This window comes from Sorex fumeus, unplaced genomic scaffold (genome assembly GCF_029834395.1).
Source record: "Sorex fumeus unplaced genomic scaffold, SorFum_2.1 ptg000024l, whole genome shotgun sequence".
In the NCBI taxonomy this organism is placed as follows: domain Eukaryota; kingdom Metazoa; phylum Chordata; class Mammalia; order Eulipotyphla; family Soricidae; genus Sorex; species Sorex fumeus.
Window position 1 is genome coordinate 8,869,036 of NW_026606081.1, and position 18,612 is coordinate 8,887,647.

At 43.4% G+C, this 18,612-nt stretch overlaps 1 protein-coding gene across 3 annotated transcripts in view; it reads left to right on the top strand.

The window, feature by feature from the left end:
• MTUS1 (microtubule associated scaffold protein 1) overlaps nt 1–18,612 on the top strand; it is a 131,253-nt gene that overhangs the window by 67,335 nt on the left and 45,306 nt on the right. Inside the window, exon 1 of one of the 3 annotated variants that reach the window (XM_056114064.1) lies at nt 3,350–3,614. The exons of the other annotated variants lie outside the window; for them this stretch is intronic. Within the exon in view, the coding sequence (XP_055970039.1) occupies nt 3,494–3,614 (121 nt within the window). The 5' untranslated portion in view covers nt 3,350–3,493. Of the gene's footprint in view, nt 1–3,349; nt 3,615–18,612 lie in introns of those variants that run through there. 3 annotated transcript variants of the gene reach the window in all.

Consider the following 18,612-nt stretch of genomic DNA (forward strand, 5'->3'; position numbering starts at 1 on the left):
CAGCCCAACTCTTTTTAATTGAGATCCTACTGATCATGCAATTTTAAATCATGGGTTTTTCTTACATGACATCCTGAAATAAATGTTGCCGTACTCCATAAAAATTCATTCCTAATTTTTATAGCTCTTCTTAAGGAGCCAACATTTCTGTACGTTCCTCCTATTGTCCATGTTGATCCTATCATGTTGTCTTTTTTCTTATGTTGTCTTAATGGGCTGGAGCAATAGCACAGTGGGTAGGGCGTTTGCCTTGCATGTAGCCGACCTGGGTTCGATTCCTTCGTCCCTCTCAGAGAGCCCGGCAAGCTACCGAGAATATTAAGAGAGTATCCTGCCTGCATGGTAGAGCCTGGCAAGTTCCCCAGGCATATCGAATAACATATTCGATATGCCAAAAACAGTAACAAGTCTGACAATGGAGACGTTAATGATGTCCCCTCAAACAAGTGGATGAACAACAGGAGTTCAGTGCTACAGTTGTCTTAATAGGGTGAAATAGGTACATAACAGCAGAGGCTAATACCAAAATGTGGTTTAATGAACAGAAATTGGTGTGTTGAATAAAATTAGCATCTTATATTACAAAAATCAGGCATTTGGGGCCATATTCAGGTTCAAGCCCAGCATCCCATATGGTCCCCTGGCCCCTGCCAGGAGTAATCCCTGAGCCTATGCTAGGAGTAAACCCTGAATACAGCCAGGCAGGGCAAAAAAAAAGGGGGGAGGGAGGGGACACTTTCTTAAGTTTTAGGTTCTCCTCCAGTGTAATTTCAAAAACTTCCCTCCTGTCCCCTCCCTATCTCTCCTATTCCCTCCCCTTCCCTCACTTCTCTTCCCTTTATAGAGTAAGAGCTGATCCATACAGTAAGAGCTGATCAAGTGAGCAATCAGCCTTTTGGAGCCAATTTTTAAAATCTGTGCTCCCCTGAGGCAACATATTGTAAAAATAGTCATACCTCTCCAATATCTGCCTATTCAGTTATTTTTAGGATGAATAGATATAATGTGTTTAGCAGAAAAAGCCTGGCAGCTTGGATTGTCTGTAAAAGTTGGCTGGCATTGCTGCCAAAAGATTGTCAAGTCTTTGTTTGACTCACCGCCAGGGGGCAGATTATGTCTCATAAAAAAAACTGTGACCCAGACAAAAAAAAATTGAGCTATGAGTTTTGCATCTAATGCTTGTTACTTTTGTGTGTACTTTACTATGCAAACAGAAATTACTTCTAACTCTCTTGCTTGACTGGGACTACTATTTAGTCTTGCAATTCCTTACCTAGCTGCTAAATAGATTATTAGCAACATTTACTTTTATGGCACGACTTAATGTAGTACATGGCAAAATTATAATGACTATAATGAATTGGTGGAATATTACTCTTTCCTCTTTTGGGTATTCTGTTCTAAAATACTGCCCCTTTTTCTATAATGAAGTTTTCCATTAGTTAATAATTAGAAAACACCCCCTCTCCATCCAATCTCACCACAATTCCATATGGTGTGTTATTGTGTCTTTGTAAAATAACATATCTTTATAAAATTTATCCTGAATACATTTTGTGACATTTTTTCTGAAAGACTTGAATTTTGGGACCACACCTGATGGTATTCAGGGGCTCCGGGCCCTGTGCTCGGGAGTCACTCCCGGCAGTGCTTAGGAAAGACCATTTCTGTTACTGGAGATCAGACTCGGGTCAGCTACTCAAGGCCTTACCTCTTGTACAATCTATCTGGCCAAGTGTCTTGGTCTCTGTAAGTTTGAGGCAGGAGAGATAGTTGTAGCATATTAATATGCCAAATCTTAGGGAAAGGGCTAATTTAAAAGAAAAAGCAGTAACACAGTGAAAAGGCAACACCTAAATGTAGGTTTTATGACTTTAATTTCTTGGTTCTTTGTGCTTGAGCTGCCTGGGGTAATGTGTGTATTGGATCAATTGTGCGTGAACATGTTGTATGTGTCCACGGCCAGCCCTGTCGCAGCCTTTGAAGCCGCCAGTGAGGGGTTGAGCAGAGAGGAAGGAGGAAGCGTGCAGAACTTATGTTCCTGCCTCTGCCCTTCCCACTTGGTGCCGAAATTCTCTATTTCTACGAGAGGATTTGCTTCCTGCACATTTTAAGAGTATTTAATAGCATTATTCATCTTTAATTTTTTATTTCTGTTTGAGTCTTTTTTTTTTAGAAAATCTTGCAAACAACCACAGATTGTTTAGCAAGTTTTTTTTATATACGTCTTAAAATTGAAAAAAAAAAAAACCATGGCATTTAGTCTGATGTGATTAATTTACTCCTGATTTAATAATACTTTCTTTTTTGGTGGGAGGGGAGTTTGGGACACAGGTATTTGGTATTCAGGACTTGCTCCTGACTCCATCCTCAGGAATTACTCCTAGTGGTGCTCAGGGGTCCATATGGGAGACTGGGGGTCGGATCCAGGTGGGCTACATGGAAGGCAAGCTCCCTATCCACTGTACTATCTCTCCAACCCATAGTTGCTTTCTTAAGTGAGCATTTACCAAATTTTCTCATTTCCAAATTTTCATCATTTTTTAGATTTTAATGATTTTTGTTTTTACAAACCGCTCCACTAAAATAAAAGTGTAACACATATCAATACATAAATGTATCCCCTCCTGTTAATGTAATTGGTGGCTGGAGTACATTCTCTGCATGCAGGAGTCCCGAGTACCATCCCCGGAACTGCATGTTCCCCTGAGCATCGAGCCAGGAGCAGTCCCCAATTATTGAAGGGTGTTGCCCCCCAACCACCACAGCAACAAAAGTCACTGGTTATGAAATAATCAGGAGGTTTCACTTGCTTCCTGTCAGGTGCATTTTTATTCCCTTACAAAACAATTAGTGGAGTGTTGAAATAATTTTTTTTTTATTTTAACCTCATCTGAGGCATCAACTTTCACCCATAGGTTGACATTGAAAACATCTGAAACAGTGCTTAGTGTTATTAGTGCCACTGGAAGCAATTTAAAATTTGTTCAGTGAAACACAGATTACGGTAACATGAACTCAGATTTTTCTGCTTACTAAGTAAACATTAGGCACTTGAAGTAGTTAATTTCCCTTAATGGTCTTCCAAGCCCTTGCAGAATCGGTGCCATTATTGGTGGTTATATAAAGCGCCTAAGACCACCCACTTTCTCCTCCCCTTTGCCATCTCTGATGAAAACCATAATGACCCACAAGCATGCTGAGTGTGATGTCATTGGGGAGGCTGCTCGCAGCCCGAGCTGCTCCGGGGAGATTGTATTAGGAGGAAGAGCATTGTTTTGGCGACATCTGGGAGTGGAGAAGGAAGCCAGAAGCAAGAAGCCCTGGGAGCGCACCGGGCTGCTTTCTCCCCTGCCTGCGTGTGTGCTGGAATGACATTTGCAACCCCTGTTTGCGGGCCCTGCCTCCAGGAGGGCTGAGTCTGGGACGACAGCATGTGAGAGGCTACGGGAGCTGTTTTCCTCTGTACCCGCAGCCCACCTGCTCTGAAGACATGTTGTTGTCTCCCAAATTCTCCCTCTCCACCATTCACGTGCGGCTGACGGCCAAGGGCTTGCTTCGAAATCTCCGGCTGCCTTCGGGCTTCAGGAGGAGTGCTGTCATTTTCCACACAGGTTGGTCTGGCCTCCAGCTCTGCCCTGGAGTGGCCGGGTTGGGGGACATCTTGGTGAACTTGCAGATGTTTATCAGAAAATTCCTTAGAAGATTAAAAAAAAAGCTGAGGGCGGAGGAAGAGGGAGGATAAGAATTGAATTTGTAGGCACCTTTAAGCCTGTTTCTCTTAAGTCTCAGCAGGGTTTGCTAGCAGATGTGTCTGGGTTTGTTTGCAGAAGGCAGGATGGTTGCCCGGGTGCTTCCTAGCTGTTTCCTCGGGGCACCAACCAAATCTGTGGCCAACTGATGCCTGTCACATCACGTTTTGGACCTCAGATGATCTGGGATAGAGGGCCCCCATGGATGGCCGGGAGTCTTTCTTTCTTAGAGAGGGAGATGCCTTGTGAACGTTCCTGTGGTGGTTTATGCTGGAATTTCTTGCTGACAGTGAGAGTTGTGTTTACAAAGGCTGCAAGGTTTCCTGACTTTTAAATGTCTCTGAAACAAAACACCCTCAAGGGTGTGGAGTGGCCATGCTTGAGCCACACGTTGGTTTTTTTTTTTTTTAATCTATATTTGCAGTGAAAATGTTAGTCCGAGAGGCTGTCCCAGATGTCAGCGCTTATAGCTGCTGCTTCCTGCCATGCCAGGCTGCAAATACAGTCTGTGTGTATTTTAGGCACCCACCAACCTGTGTGCGCCCCGCGGCAGGCGTCAGCTGCTGCCTCTTGTTCTGGATGATTATTGCCCTCCTGGGCCAGGAAGGTGATTTTCTCCCTGAAAACTAGGGTTTTGGGAGAGGCGGGTTAAGCTGGTCAGTGCCAACGAGACTGAGAAGGGCAGCACGCTCTGCCGTGTGTCTGCTGGTCCCTGTGCCTCTTGTTTTGCTCTTGGCTCTGTCCCTGGTGGTTTGTTCCCCAGCCCAGAGCCGGCTGCAGCGTTCCCAGAGGCCTCTCCCATGGCCGTGGGAGAATTCTTATTTTTTTCCAGCACCTCCTCCTCCTCCTTCACAGCTCCCCTTGGCCTGCCCTTTGAGCCTGCCTGCCCACCCCTGCCTGAAGCAAGCTCCTAGGGAAGGAAACTGAGCTTGCGGGAACAGTGGTGGTAGGGAGTGGAGGGAGAGAGGGCATGGGGAGGGGGGTGTGCATGTCTTCCTCTTCCACCTCAGTTCCCACCAGTCATTTTTTTTTCAACCATAAAAAAAAAATTAAGGTAGGGAGAGAATGGAGGAAATCCAAGGATCTCTGTATTTTCCATCACTTGTATGACCTAAAATAGCTCCAAATAGCTTTGCAATTTAATTTTTAAAAAGAAATACATTGGGCCAGAGAGAGAGAGATAGTTCAACAGGTAAGGCACTTGCCTTGCACACAGCCAAGCTGCCTTTGATCTCTGGCACCACACACGGTCCCCTGACCCCACCCCACCCCCCAAATAAAGAATGTACTCCACACTCCAGGTTCAGAAGGAAACTGGGCAGTGGAGAGGTTGGACAGGGATGGGGACCCTGCTTTCTTCCCCCGTCCTCTCCACGGCAGTCACTCAGGGGTGCTCGTGCGTGTGACCCCACGTGAGCCTTTCTGCATCTTCTGCGGTGTGCCCCAGAAGCCATGACATCAGGACTTTGCTTTTTGGTTTTTGTGTTTTCTGTGTCCACATTGATGTCCCATGTCCTTTCTCAGCTCTGATTTACCGACACCCTTCTACTCCTGAGAATTTTAGGTGGGTTTCATCAGCTTCCTATAAAGCAGGTATACTTAAGCTAAGGGGGCTTTTCTTACCAGAGTTTGGCTGATGGGGATAATTTAGGTACGCATTTTTTTGGTCAGAATTCATACAATAATAATTTGAAAGGTACGTTTGACTGCAGTCAGACATTGTAGAGGTAGTGTGTGTTCAGAGATGTTCTGACCTGTTTTGTTTTGCCTGAAAGTGGGAGGTCCAGAGAAGTGAATTAACTTGCCCCGTGGCACTCAGACTGAATTTGCAGAAAGGATAGACTAAACCCTGAACTATGTGAGAGACTGTTTGACCTATAGATTCCATCCCCTGCCTGTGAAAAGTGCTGTGGTTCTGTTAGCTCTGATGAAAGAGTTTTGTGATGAAGAAACATTTTTAAGTGATGTAAAGAAGGTAATTCCACTTACCCTTGGTAAGCTCTCACTTTAAGGTCTGAGAAGTCTTCTGGTAAAATGAAGTCATTGCATTTTCTCTTATCTGTCCAGCCTGGGAGCAGAAATGTGTGTGTCTGTGTCTTGCTGTGTCTGTATTTTGTCCAAGGATGTTGTTGGTATTGGTATTGTTGGTATTGGTTGCCTTAGTGCCAGTGGTATTGACCTGGATTCCAAGACACCAGGTTTGTAGCCTAGGTTCTGCTGGTCTCCAAGTACAGTGCCTTGGGCTCTTACAGTGCAGGAACTACAAAATAAAGGAGTCTGAAGAGGTAATTCTGAAATTTAAATTCTAAACTCTGTGACTTTCCTGGCTGTGGATTTAGAAACACTCTGGAGGTGTTACCGAAACTTAAAATTTTAACTTTTCCAAATGAATTTTCTCCTGTCTCCCAAATTAAGAGAAAACTCCTGATTTATTATTTTTCTTCATACTCTGTCATCAAACCTTCGTTTCATTTGTATCACTATCCTTCACTTATTCTCCCCTTCTTGGTGGATTCAAGATTGGAAGTCAGACTTTATTCTTCAAAATGTCTATTGGTTTTAGCTGGCTGCTGCTACACTAGCTCAGAGTTTATTGGTAGGTTGAAGTATTTAAAATTGCTTGTTTTAGGGAGCTGGGGGGACTGGGCCACAGTCGTCAATGTTCAGGGCTTTCTCCTGGCTCTGTGCTCAGGGATCACTCCTCTCTGGTGCATGGAGGAATCATGTGTGATGCCAGGAATTGAACCTGGTTTGCCCGGATGTAAGACAAGTGACTTAACCCCTGTATTATCTCTATCTCCCTGTGAAATTGCTCTTTTTATAAGTGAAAAATGATCAAATATTGAAAGTTTCTTATCATCTAAGCCAAATCGTGACCATTTGAAGGATACTATGCTTGATCTTCCACCAGTCTTTGCGTCCTTCTAAACCATATTTCAATAGTGCCAGATTAACCCATTCATTTCATAACTATTAGACAGGTACCATGTGCCACACACAATGCCGAGTGCTAAAAATCAAGCTTGGGCCAAGTCACATAAAGCCTGTACCTTCACAAAGCCCACAGTTCCGCAGAGAAAGTCAGGCCTGAGACATCAGGCACTTGTGGCTGGCCTGGTATGGACACCCAGATTACACTTAGCCAGGGTTCACTTTATCCACAGTACCCAGATGAAGTTTCATGTATACTGGGACATCAGGATATGCTAACTGAGCCAAAAAGCGAAAAAGTGTAGAGAGAACAGCACATGAAAAGCTAAAAAGTGAGGGAGAGGAACACTCCTTCCAGGAAACAAAAGAATATTTGTAGTTGTGAGCAAAAACTGCAACAGGGTACTTGGCAGTAAAGTAAATATGGTGATCAGAGGGTTCCGGAGCACTGGCTCTTTCCTGGAACCTTGCTCGGGCCACTGTGTGCCCTAGGAAACTGGCATTGGGGCACCTACTGACAAAGCACCTGTTGGGCTGTGGATTCAGATCTAATTTGGCGTGGCTGTGGCAGGGTGGGGTGGGTTTTGAGCCATACCCAGCAGTGCTTTGGGCTTACTTCCAACTCGGTGCTTAGGGATCATTCCAGGTGGGGCTCAGGGGGCCTTATATGGTTCCAGGGATTAAACTTGTGTCATCCTCATGCAAGGCAAGGTGCTTTACCTGCTGTACTGTTTCTCTCTTCCCTAGTTATAATTTTATAATGGGTCAGTGGAAAGAAAATCATACTCTAAATAAAAGTTTACCTTGCCACAGTTACTAGCATTCTCCTCTCTCTGTCTTTCTCCTCTCTCCTCTCCTCTCCTCTCTCTCTCTATCTCTCTCTCCCCTCTTCCCTCTCTCTCCCACCCCCTTCTCTCCGTCTTGGAACCACATCCAACAATACTCAGGGGACTGTGCAGTGTTGGGGATTAAACCAAAGCCTCCCAAATGTAAAGCATCTACTCAGCCTATTGACCTATTTTCCTGGGCCTAGAATTTATTTATTTATTTTTAATGAAGTTGAAGATGCCTATATTATCCTGGAAAGTGCTGTTTGGAACCTGAAAGAGTTAATGTTCCCTTGGATTCAAGTGAAGGCAATTCACAACACTGAAAAATAGATTTTTCTCCTCAGCTACTCACATTAACGGTGATTGCTATAGCGAAAAGGAAGGCTATGTGCATTTATATATTGAGAAAGTACTATTATCAGTATTATTAGTTTGGGGGGTACACCCAGTGATGCTCGGGCATATTGTTGACTGTGCTTAGGGATCACTCTGGTATATCTCAGGTGGGACCATCTGCAGTGCTGGAGATCAAATCCAGGTCAGCTAGCTGCAAGGCAAGCGGCTTACCTGCTCTGCTCTCTCTCCGGTCCCTAGCAAGAGGATCATTACTAGAACAAATGATTTTCATTTATTTCCTGTAACCCTAAAGAAAACATTTTGGTCTGGGTTGGTAACTCAGGTGATCAATCACAAGCCTGGCATCACAAGTTTGGTCCTCAGCATCGTGTTCCCTAGAGCATTGCTGTGTGGCCCATAATCCAACCAGACACCCCACACCCGCCGCGAGCACCAAGTGGGGTGGCTCCTATTAAAAAAAAAAAAAGAAAAAGAAAAAAACTAAAGAGAGGGAACTATTTTGACTAGATAGTAGGAGCCAGACAGAATGCAAATCCATTTTATTGCACTTGAAGGAAAGTCGTCCAGTTTTGCTCTTGTCGTTGATAGTCACTTTTAAGTCTGTCCAGCCAGAGTGCTGCTCACAGCAAGTGAGAGCTTACCTAAGAAGCAGCTTATTTGTCTCACCTCAGAGGCTGATTTTGTTGTTCGGTGGCTCAGTGGTGCCAGGATCAACATCTTTATTTTCTCATGAGCCCTCCTTCCTCAGGACTGTTGCCTCATGATCTCACAATGGCTGCTCCAGGCAAAACAAAATAAAAACAGGGACAAGGTAGTGGCAAATCACTGAAGCTTACATCTCATTGGCCAAACCTCAGTCACATGGCTCTCTGTGTCTGGGAAACAGAGAGCCTGGGAAACTGAGTGACTTCTCCACTCTCTGTGGTACATGCAGGTATCCAGGGCTATAGGTTTATTACAATATCTGCCACAGAGAAGGCAAAATAGTTGCTTCTCAAAGGCTGATAGTGTTCATTGATAAGTATGGGGAATGTATCATCTTATGGATTGAACCTTGCAACAGACCTCTGTGTTTTTCGGTTATGTTATGGATGGATGTTTGTTAAAAAAATAACAGTTATTTTTTTAATCACTTCAAACAAGCAGTTTCGGATTTTGTTTAAGTTAATAATTGATTTTGATCTTTATAATTAGTTTTCAGTTACAAAATGTTATTGATAAAGTATGCCATCAAATTCAAATGTGGTTTTTATTTAAATGTGGTGTGTATTTAAAATCTGTTAACCAAAGATTAATATCTCATTAGTGCATTTATGGTGGAATCTTGTTTTTGCATTGTTAAGGTAACTTTGAATGGACTTTGGGTTTTCTTGTATTTCTCTCTGGCTTATATTTCTGGGAAGGCATTTTAGAAAAACATTTATTCAAAGCTATAGATATTAGAATTTGTGTGTAAAAAGAATCATTTTATATCTAATCATTTTAGACCAAAAAAAGCATCAAAAAGACCAAATTTAAGTAGAAGAGAAACAGAGCTTCTGAAAACTACCCTTTCATCTTACTGTGAATCCAAATTCTATTTGGCTTCCTTGAAAGCAGTCTTAAAGAGGTCGCTGGCCTCTTGCCACATTGATAAGTGTGAGAACCTGGTGCTGTGAATGGTGTTAAGCTAAGAACAGCTTGCCATGGATTGATCTGGAGCTCCTTAGCCCTATTGGCTTATAGTTATAGCTTTGCTGTGACATTAAAATGAACCTTGAAGAAGGCAGTGCAGTGTCAATTTCTCACTCTCCATAAATTTTTAATATATGTGTGCATGTATATGTGGGCTACACTAAGCAGTATTCAGGTGCTACCAGGACAACAATTAGTGTATTGGGATAAAATTATTTAAATATTTTTAGTTCTTTTGGGAGGGCTTTCCCAAGCTGTGTTGAGAAAGCTTAGGGTCCCCTTGTAGCGATTTAGGCTGGGGATTCAGTGCAAGAGCCAGAGGATGTACCTACCACTCTGACCCCACAAGTGCTCAGAGTCTCCAGGCCCATCCTTGGCCCTGCTCAGGGACCATGTGCTGGTGCTGTGGATCAAACCAGGGTTGGTTACATGTAAGGCGTGTGCCTTAATCCCTGTGTGCGCTCTCTCTCTCTCTCTCTCTCTCTCTCTCTCTCTCTCTCTCTCTCTGGATCTTCAGGTTTTTTGTTTGTTTGTTTGTTTTGCTTTTTGGGTCATACTCGGCAACGCACAGGGGTTACTTCTGGCAGGGCTCAGAGGACCATATGGGATGCTAGAAATTGAACCCAGGTTGTCCACATGCAAGGCAAACACCCTACCTGCTGTGCTATCACTCCACCACCCCCTCCGCCATTTTTCCCCTTCATATATTCAATTTTTAAAGTTGCTTTAGTTCATCAACTAACTGTCACAGATTTTGTGTCAGTATTATTTGGCATGTGCCGAAAAGCAGGGTGCAACCATAATGTGAAGTTATTGAAAAGTTTTGTGCTGATATTACTTTAACACCAGTTATTACTGAACTGTTTTGGGTGCAAGTTAGAAGGTATACAAAATATTCATGAATGATGTTAAAATTGAGTGGTCCAATTAGCACACATTATCCATTTGGGCTCGTTTAGCAAACACTTTTCCAGTTTTGAAACTAAGTTAACACATGTGCTCATTATAGTCTGAGTTTTGCAATTGAGAAAATTTACCTCAGTGTTACAAAGTACAGACTTAACAAAATTTAATCTTCTCTGTCCAGAACCTCTGCTCCAATATCACTGGTTTGTGGTTTGATGCACTGGCCCTGGTGCCACTCATACGGTGTTTCCTTTGCCTATCTGCCACAGTGCGTCACCCTCAGATCCCGCTAGTGCATTTGAAATCCCCAACTTTCGGAAGCTTTTTGATGAGTGTTTTATGTGGCATAAGGTCTGTACCCTTAACTATTCACATACATAAGAGTTTCAAGGATAGACACAATATTTCCGGCACTCATCACTTGGGGATCGCCGCTCATCCTCCCCTCATTGTAGAAATGGTGCAAGTGGTGTTTAAAGGGTTTGTTTACTCTCATCAACCATAAGCCTGTGTTGAGAACTCCAGGCTCGAGGCTCCCAGTGCAGTGGTAGGACAAAGGTGCACCCACATGCCTTTGATGAGGGCAGTGCCTTTTAAGGCACTGTTTGCCTTTTAAGCTTTATGAATGAACAGAATTATACCATGATATGATTACACACAAAGGTTGGAATCCGATTTGGACTGCAAACAGCAAGGCACAATACTACATGAAGCCTGTACAGATACATGAGCATCTCTGGGACTGGACCCCCTATATCCCCTGAGCACTGGCAGTACTTCCCCCCCAGAGTGGGGGGAGGGGGGACAATGCTGAAAAAATCATCTTCGTCTCACAGATTCTACATAGCTAGAGTTAGCTCAGTGTACTAAATTGTGTCTGAAGGTAAAACTCTTTGTCTCAGAAATACAGAGCAAACCCGAAGTTTCAGTTAGGAGGAGCCAGATTCAGGATGGGAAATACAGTGGTGTCTTTCACCAAGAGAATCTGGAAGAACATGCCAGGCGGGTCACAGTAAATGCTGAACTGGAACAACTGCAGCATTCAAATTGTAGGGTTGGGACAGGTGGCTGCAAGGGCCAGAGCACATGCTTTGTCAGGAAGCCCTGGATTGGGCTCACAGCACCACATGGTCTCCCAAGCATCATCAGGCATGGCCCAGAAAATAGTTAAAGTTTTGTATATTAATAGTAGAGAATCACCCTTAGTAGAGAATGTATGATAATATATATTATGGGTTTTTTTTAAGTCCTAAGGGCGTGTTTTGGAGCTAAAAGTGACATTTGATTAAGATGCACGTTTTCTTAGGCCAAAAGGCCAGTGTGGTTTTGAATGTATCTACTATCACGCATCATCATCCTCTATTGCCTTGGGTGACACTTCGTGTTATCATAGGACACACAAGTGTCACCCTATGAACACAAGTTATTTAGCTCTGGGAATTTATGGCTAATGGAGCTTTCTTTTGTGTGAGAACCTTGCCTTTTCCTTATTGTTCCCCATGAGCTGAGATTTAGGAAACTCTTGCTTTTTCTTTAGGGGTAGAGTGGAAGTGGGATGGTTATGAACACCTGGCAGAGCTTGAGGTCTATTCCTGGTTGTGCTCAGGGACCATATGTGGTTCCATAGAATGAACCAGGGTCAACCATATGCAAGGCAAGCACCCTATCCATTGTACTGTCTGTCTTGCCCCATGAGTTATTTTAAAGAAAAATAGTTTAGGTCTCATACTAATAGTGTTAGTATTACGCTAATAGTGTTAGCATTTATGACATGGTTACTTCACCACAAAGTGACCAACACCCTCTACCAATGTCCTTCTAATTCTTCTAGCCCACCTCCTCATTCCCTCCATCACCTTCCCTCATTCTCAGCTCTCTGACTCAGGGTCAAGGGTTTATGACCATTTGATACTAGCTGTTGCCTGGTTTTGTTCTGTTTGCCACAAATGGATGAGATTATCTGATCTTTTTTCTTCCTCTGATTTATTTCACTTAGCATCATAGTGATTTGGTGGTTTTAAAAGTCTAAAGATTATGCTTTGTGAGGTTGAAATATTCCTGCTAAGAAAATACTATGCTTTCCTGGAACTAGAAAAAAGAAAAATATATATGTATATGTATACACACACACACACACACACACACACACACACACACGTATATATCTCCAAAGTGAAGACTGCTATGAACTCCTTTAGAGTTAAAAAAAAAAAAAAAAGGAAAACTAAGAAATTTTGTATAAGTTTAAACTAATAGTTGATGACATGAATATTTCTAGAAATATCTTGATAAGATTATACTGATCCTGACAGGTTTGATGTTCAGTTGGCGGAACAGAAGATGCGTGTTACTCTGCCTGGTTGTTAAGTTTGGCATTCAAGAACGTGACAGGAAAAGAGCTTTTTTCCTTCTCATTGTTACTTTCACTTTGCTGATAATTAGATTTATATTAGAAAGCCTGCAAGGTTCAGATCTAGATTAGCTACTTTGCTGATGATTAGTTTCAGATTAGAAGCAGTCTGAGGGGTTCTGTAGGCGAAGGGAGAGGCATGCATATGGTGGTAGGGACGGAACCCAGGACTTCACACATTCAAGGCACTTGTGTTACCTCCCCAGCGGCCATGGAGCAGTTTTCTAAGTGGTGCTGCTCTATCCTACTTATTCTTACTGTTTTTATTTCTGGCACTTTCTGTGAAAGTTGTACACCAACGTTCTTTTTAAAAACCAACGCTTTAAAGCAGTACCAGTTCTAGTAAATATATTTGTAAGACCAGCTAGAAACCCCAACCAAACAGTGGTTATAGAGGGAAGAGGTCAGATACGTTTTGCCACATAGGTCAGTAACTCATCACTTCCAGCAGACAGATGCACCCCGTCTAGGAATAAAGAGTGGAATCTTAGAGAATGTCTTAGGAGCACTTTCCTCAGTGCGCCACACACCACACTGACCCTCCTTTGGCCTCTTTCTCTTATTCTAACCTCCTCCTCTTTGGTGCTGTTTACTAGCAAGGAATGCGTGGTTCATCCTGAATCTCCTTGATCCAGCTGGTCACTAAGTCCTTTTCTTCCGCCTTGCAAGCACATTCGTTTCCAGGCTTGCTCCTCGCTGCCGTTGTAGCTGCCTGCTGAACTCTACCTGTTACCCCTTCAGATCGTCCATGGTGCCCCCAGGCCCCCTGCCAGATTCCCCAGAGATGAAGCTTTGCATGGTGCCCAGCTCTTGTCCTTGTATGTTTCCAGCCATGTCATCATCTGGGAACAGTAGGAGTCCCAGCCCCACTGTCAACACAGGAGGTACCCAGGGGCACCGGAAAACTTCAGCACCTTGGCATGTGCCAGCCATTCTCGCTCATCTGTCTGCCAGACGTGCAGATGTCTGTCCAGACTCGGTCAACACAGCCCTTTCTTGCCTGCCTCGGATCTGGGATTTTCTCCACCCGTGTCCCCATCACATTGAATCCATATTTCTGTTAGCTCACTAGCAGATGGCATTGCATTGTTGTTGGCATATTCCTTTCTCTGCTGCATAAAGATTCCTTACAGGAGCCTGGACAGGTCACCTAGCAGTCACGGGCACATGCGGAGAGATACAGTTCCAACCCTGAGTACCTCCAGAGCATGCTTCATGGTCCCTGTCACTGTCTGGCCCAGGAAGCTCCATATCCTCATCACCTACCATCAAACTGTTCTGCCTATTAGCTGAAAGTGGCCAGCAGCCTCCCTGGCCACTGTTTGGGAGGCATCAAAAATAAATATCAAAACCATAGAGTTAACACTATTGTAACCATGTTACTTAAACTACAATGTAAAAGGAAAAAATGAGATTCTGGGGGCCAGAGAAGTAGTACAGAAGGTCAGGCACATGGCCAAACCATGTGTGATTCCTGGCTCTCTGTATGGCCAGGAGTAATCATCCCTCAGCACAGAGCCAGAGTAATCCCAGAGCACAGCCAGATGTGGTCCAAAATTCAAAGCAAACAAAAGATTCTCTTGACAATAAAAACATATAGATTTTAAGGGAATGAATAAATTCCTAAAGAATGCATCCAATAGAAGAAATATGCTGGATGAGTAGTCTTCATTTAAGTGATCAGTAGTTGGATAATACTTCTTATTCTTGGGGTCAGAGTGATAGTACAGTGGATAGGGTGCTTACCTTGCACATGGCTGACCCTGAGTTCAATCCCCAGCCCCCATTATGGCCCCTCTTCTAAGCCTGCCAGATGTGGTCCCTGAGTGAACAACCAAGAATAAGCCTTGAGCACAGCCAGTGTGATGCACCGCCCCCCCCCCCCCCGCTGCCTGCCAAAAAAAAAAACAAAAACAAATTAAAAAGTAGACATTAAATAATATTTCTTACCGAGAGTATTTGATATGCCAGACACAGTAACAACAAAGTCTCCAATGGAGATGTTACTGGGCCCGCTCGAGCAAATCGACGATCAACGGGAGGGCCTTTACCTTTACCTTTACCTTACCTGAAAATACTTTTCAATAATTTGCATTTTACTGGTTTCTGTTCTTTGCTGTCGCTCTTCTTTTAATGAGAAAGGTCACAACTAGGGGCCACAGTGCTTGGGGTTCACAACTGACAGTGTAGATATTCATGTGGTGCAGGGTTCAAACCCTGGGCCCTCAATGTAAACCAAGAGCTCCAGCCCTCTGAGCACTTTCCAGGGCCCAAATGCTATGTTTTGCTGGAACACGCAGGATGCCAAGGAAAGAACTTGAGCAAAGATGAGATAGGTATTCCCAGTAGGCTCCTTAAGTGGGTCCAGATTAAGGCAGAAAGAAGAGGATTGGTTGTCTGGGAGATATTTAGAGAGTCCTTCCCACTCTCTTAGTACATTGCCTACATTTAATTAGCAACAACCCTTGTTTGCAGTTCAGTGTAGCTCTGTATCTTGTAGGAAGCACATGCCACCCACTGGCTGCCACCTTCATAGAGATAGGTGCATCAGTGGAATAGGAAGAGGGCGATACCAGGAAAGCATCAGGATCCTCAGTGTCTTCATGCATCTCTCTGTATCTGCCTTCTCCTCCCAAACCCCTGCCCCAGCCAATAACCAGCCACGCAGAGAAGAGCCACCCAAACAGATCTTTGACCCATTTGAGGGGAGAAAAGCAGGTCACTGAGTATAAATCTAGAGAGTATTAATCATTAAATTCCGTATTTAGCTTTGTAGTTCATGGAAATCATGAAAAATTTTCCTAGTAGGACTAATTTTTAACTTGATTTTAATAGTTAGAAAGTCAGATTTAATAAGTGGCTTACTTGGCCTAAGGATAAATGCGTCCTCAGTTAATTTTTGATGATGGCTAATTGCTGTCTTAAAACTGTCTCTCAAATTGCTCTTAGCCTTTTGTTTTGGTTGTGGTTTGTTGGTTTTAGTTTTGGGGCTACACCCAACCGTGCTCAGGGCTTTCTCCTGCCTCTGAGCTCAGTGATCACTCCTGATGGTGCTCAGGAAACCATATGTGGTGACAGGGATTAAACCTGGGTTCACTGTATACAAGGCACGTTCCCTACCCTCTGTACTGTCTCTCCAGTCCCTGTTTTTAGACTTTTGATAATGGAAGTCTGTGTCTGAGTTACTTAAAGCCTGAAAAGCAATTCAATTCCTTTGCACCCAACTGTTTAGTATGATGATGAATAACTTCATTAGGTTAGTTTTAAAATTTGTTAAATGCAGGGTTCTGGATAGAGAAAAAAAAAATAGTAGCAACCGGTGCTCTCCAGCTGTTTTTTTAAAGTGAACAAACCTCTTTGATCTGGGGCTTTTGTTGTTCTAACAGAGGTTTCAGTTTCATTAGGATGAATGAAATGAGGTCAGATTAGACATGATAACCAAAATTATCATGTTGAGTCACATTACTCTATGTAGAAATTAATGTTTGATTTTCAGCTTTTCAAGTAAGGGCTGGAGAGATAGCTCTGTGGGCTAGAGTGCATCTTTTTTTTTTTTTTGCTTTTTGGGTCACACTCAGTGATTTCAGTGATGCACAGGAATTACTCCTGGTGGTGCTCAGGGGACCATATGGGATGCTGGGAATCGAACCTGGGTCAGCCACGTGTAAGGCAAACGCCCTACCCGCTGTGGCATCTTTTGCTGGATGAATGTTAATCCTCAGCTGTGCATAGTCTCCTGTGCCCCTCTATGAGTTGCGCCCAGAGACCAAGCAGAGAGTAGCCCCTGAACTGCACCAAGTGGGGTGCCTGCAAAAAGCAAAACAAGTGACCAAAAAAGATTTCTGATAAAGTTGATTATTTGAAATTGGAAAAAGACCTATTAGTAAATAAATAATTTACTTGTAAACAGTTGCATTATCAAAATATAGTCCAGATTAATAAATAGAATGATAATTTACTGATTCACATTATGCTCATTTTCTAAAAATAATGAATCCTGTGGGACTTACCGGGGTCTGGTGTATTTTTTACTATTATGAAGTAGAATTAGGAAGTATTTAGATTATGAGGGCTTTGGACTTCACGGGAAGCTTCTGCTTCATCTTTGGCTGTCATAAGGAGCACGGGGATGCTTCTCAAACTGGGACACCAGCCGTCCCTTCTGGCCGTAGGGAGCACAGGATGTAGAGCAGGAGATTGAGGTCACAACTTCGCCTTCTTGCAGCTCCAGGTAGAGGGCGGTGTCTTGCTTGCTCGCTCTTAGTAAAACATGAAAATTTGTATGCTGAGAACACACTATGCTCTCTATGTTTCCTTCCTGCCTTAAATGAAAATCTACTCCGAATATTCACTTTCAACAACACCTGAGATATTTAGGTTCTTATCCAGAATCCCTAAGAAACTAATATGGATCATCACTATGTTTTCATGATGACTGTTTTTTAAAAATATAGCATTGTAGCACCGTCCTCCCTTTGTTCATTGATTTGCTTGAGCAGGCACTAGTAACATCTCCTTGGGGAGACTTGTTGTTACTGTTTTTGGCATATCAAATACATCATGGGTAGCTTGCCAGGCTCTGCTGTGCGGATGGGATATTCTCGGTAGCTTGTGGGGCTCTCTAAGAGGGACAGAGGAATTGAACCTGGGTCGGCCGTGTGCAAGGCAAACGCCCTACTTGCTGTGCTATTGCTCCAACCCCTTAAAAAGTATAGATGCTTAGAATTCATTTTAGCCACCTTTGAGAAAAGATTGTTTTAATATTTTTTAAATAGTTAATATATTTACTCTCTTGGTTGAAAAGTATGAAAAATACATTAGACCTCTTTTTATCTGTTTGGTTCCTACTCCTTCCTCTGAGAAGATAAACACAGTTAGTACTTTTATGTGTATTCTGAGTTTTATTTTCCATTTATAAGCACAAAGGAAAACATGCCCTTTAATCTCCATCACTTTAATATAGCTGGGCATATTTACCTGTAATACCCTCTATCATACTTTCTTGTTTATTGCACTGGAGCGATAGCACAGCGGTAGGGCGTTCGCCTTACAAGCGGCCAACATGGCCGACCTGAGTTCGATTCCTCCGCCCCTCTCGGAGAGCCCGGCAAGCTACCGAGAGTATTCGATATGCCAGACACAGTAACAACAAAGTCTCCAATGGAGACGTTACTGGGCCCGCTCGAGCAAATCGACGATCACCTTACCTTACCTTTACCATATATTCCTATCCTGAATGCACTGGAAGTACTCTAATTCTTGTACAAATATACTGTAAATTTATTTAACAAGTCTTCTAGTTATGAACAGTTGGACTCTTTAGATTAAATTAAAATTTTAATCTTTTGGGTATTCCAAGCAGTGCCCAGGAGGCCCTGGGGCCCCATGGGCAATTCTCAGCTACCTTGGCCAGCAGTTCAGTATAAATGCCTGAGCAAGCAATGTTGCTCGGGTCCTGACTTTTTAGGGGTATTCAGGCCACTCCTGTGGGGTTGAGGGTCTCCACAGCCACCCCAAGCAATGCTTGAGAGGCCACGTAGTGCCGGGGAAAGAACTCGGGTGGGCCATGTGCTAAATATCCTAGCCCTGGGTTGGTTGATGTTTAATCTCTCTACTCTGAGTTTTTGCTATTTCAGTTGTTTTGTTTGTTTGTTTGTTGCTTTTTTGGCGGGGAGAGGGGGAATGTCACACTCAGCGATGCACAGGGGTTGCTCCTGGCTCTGCACTCAGGAGTTACTCCTGGTGGTGCTTA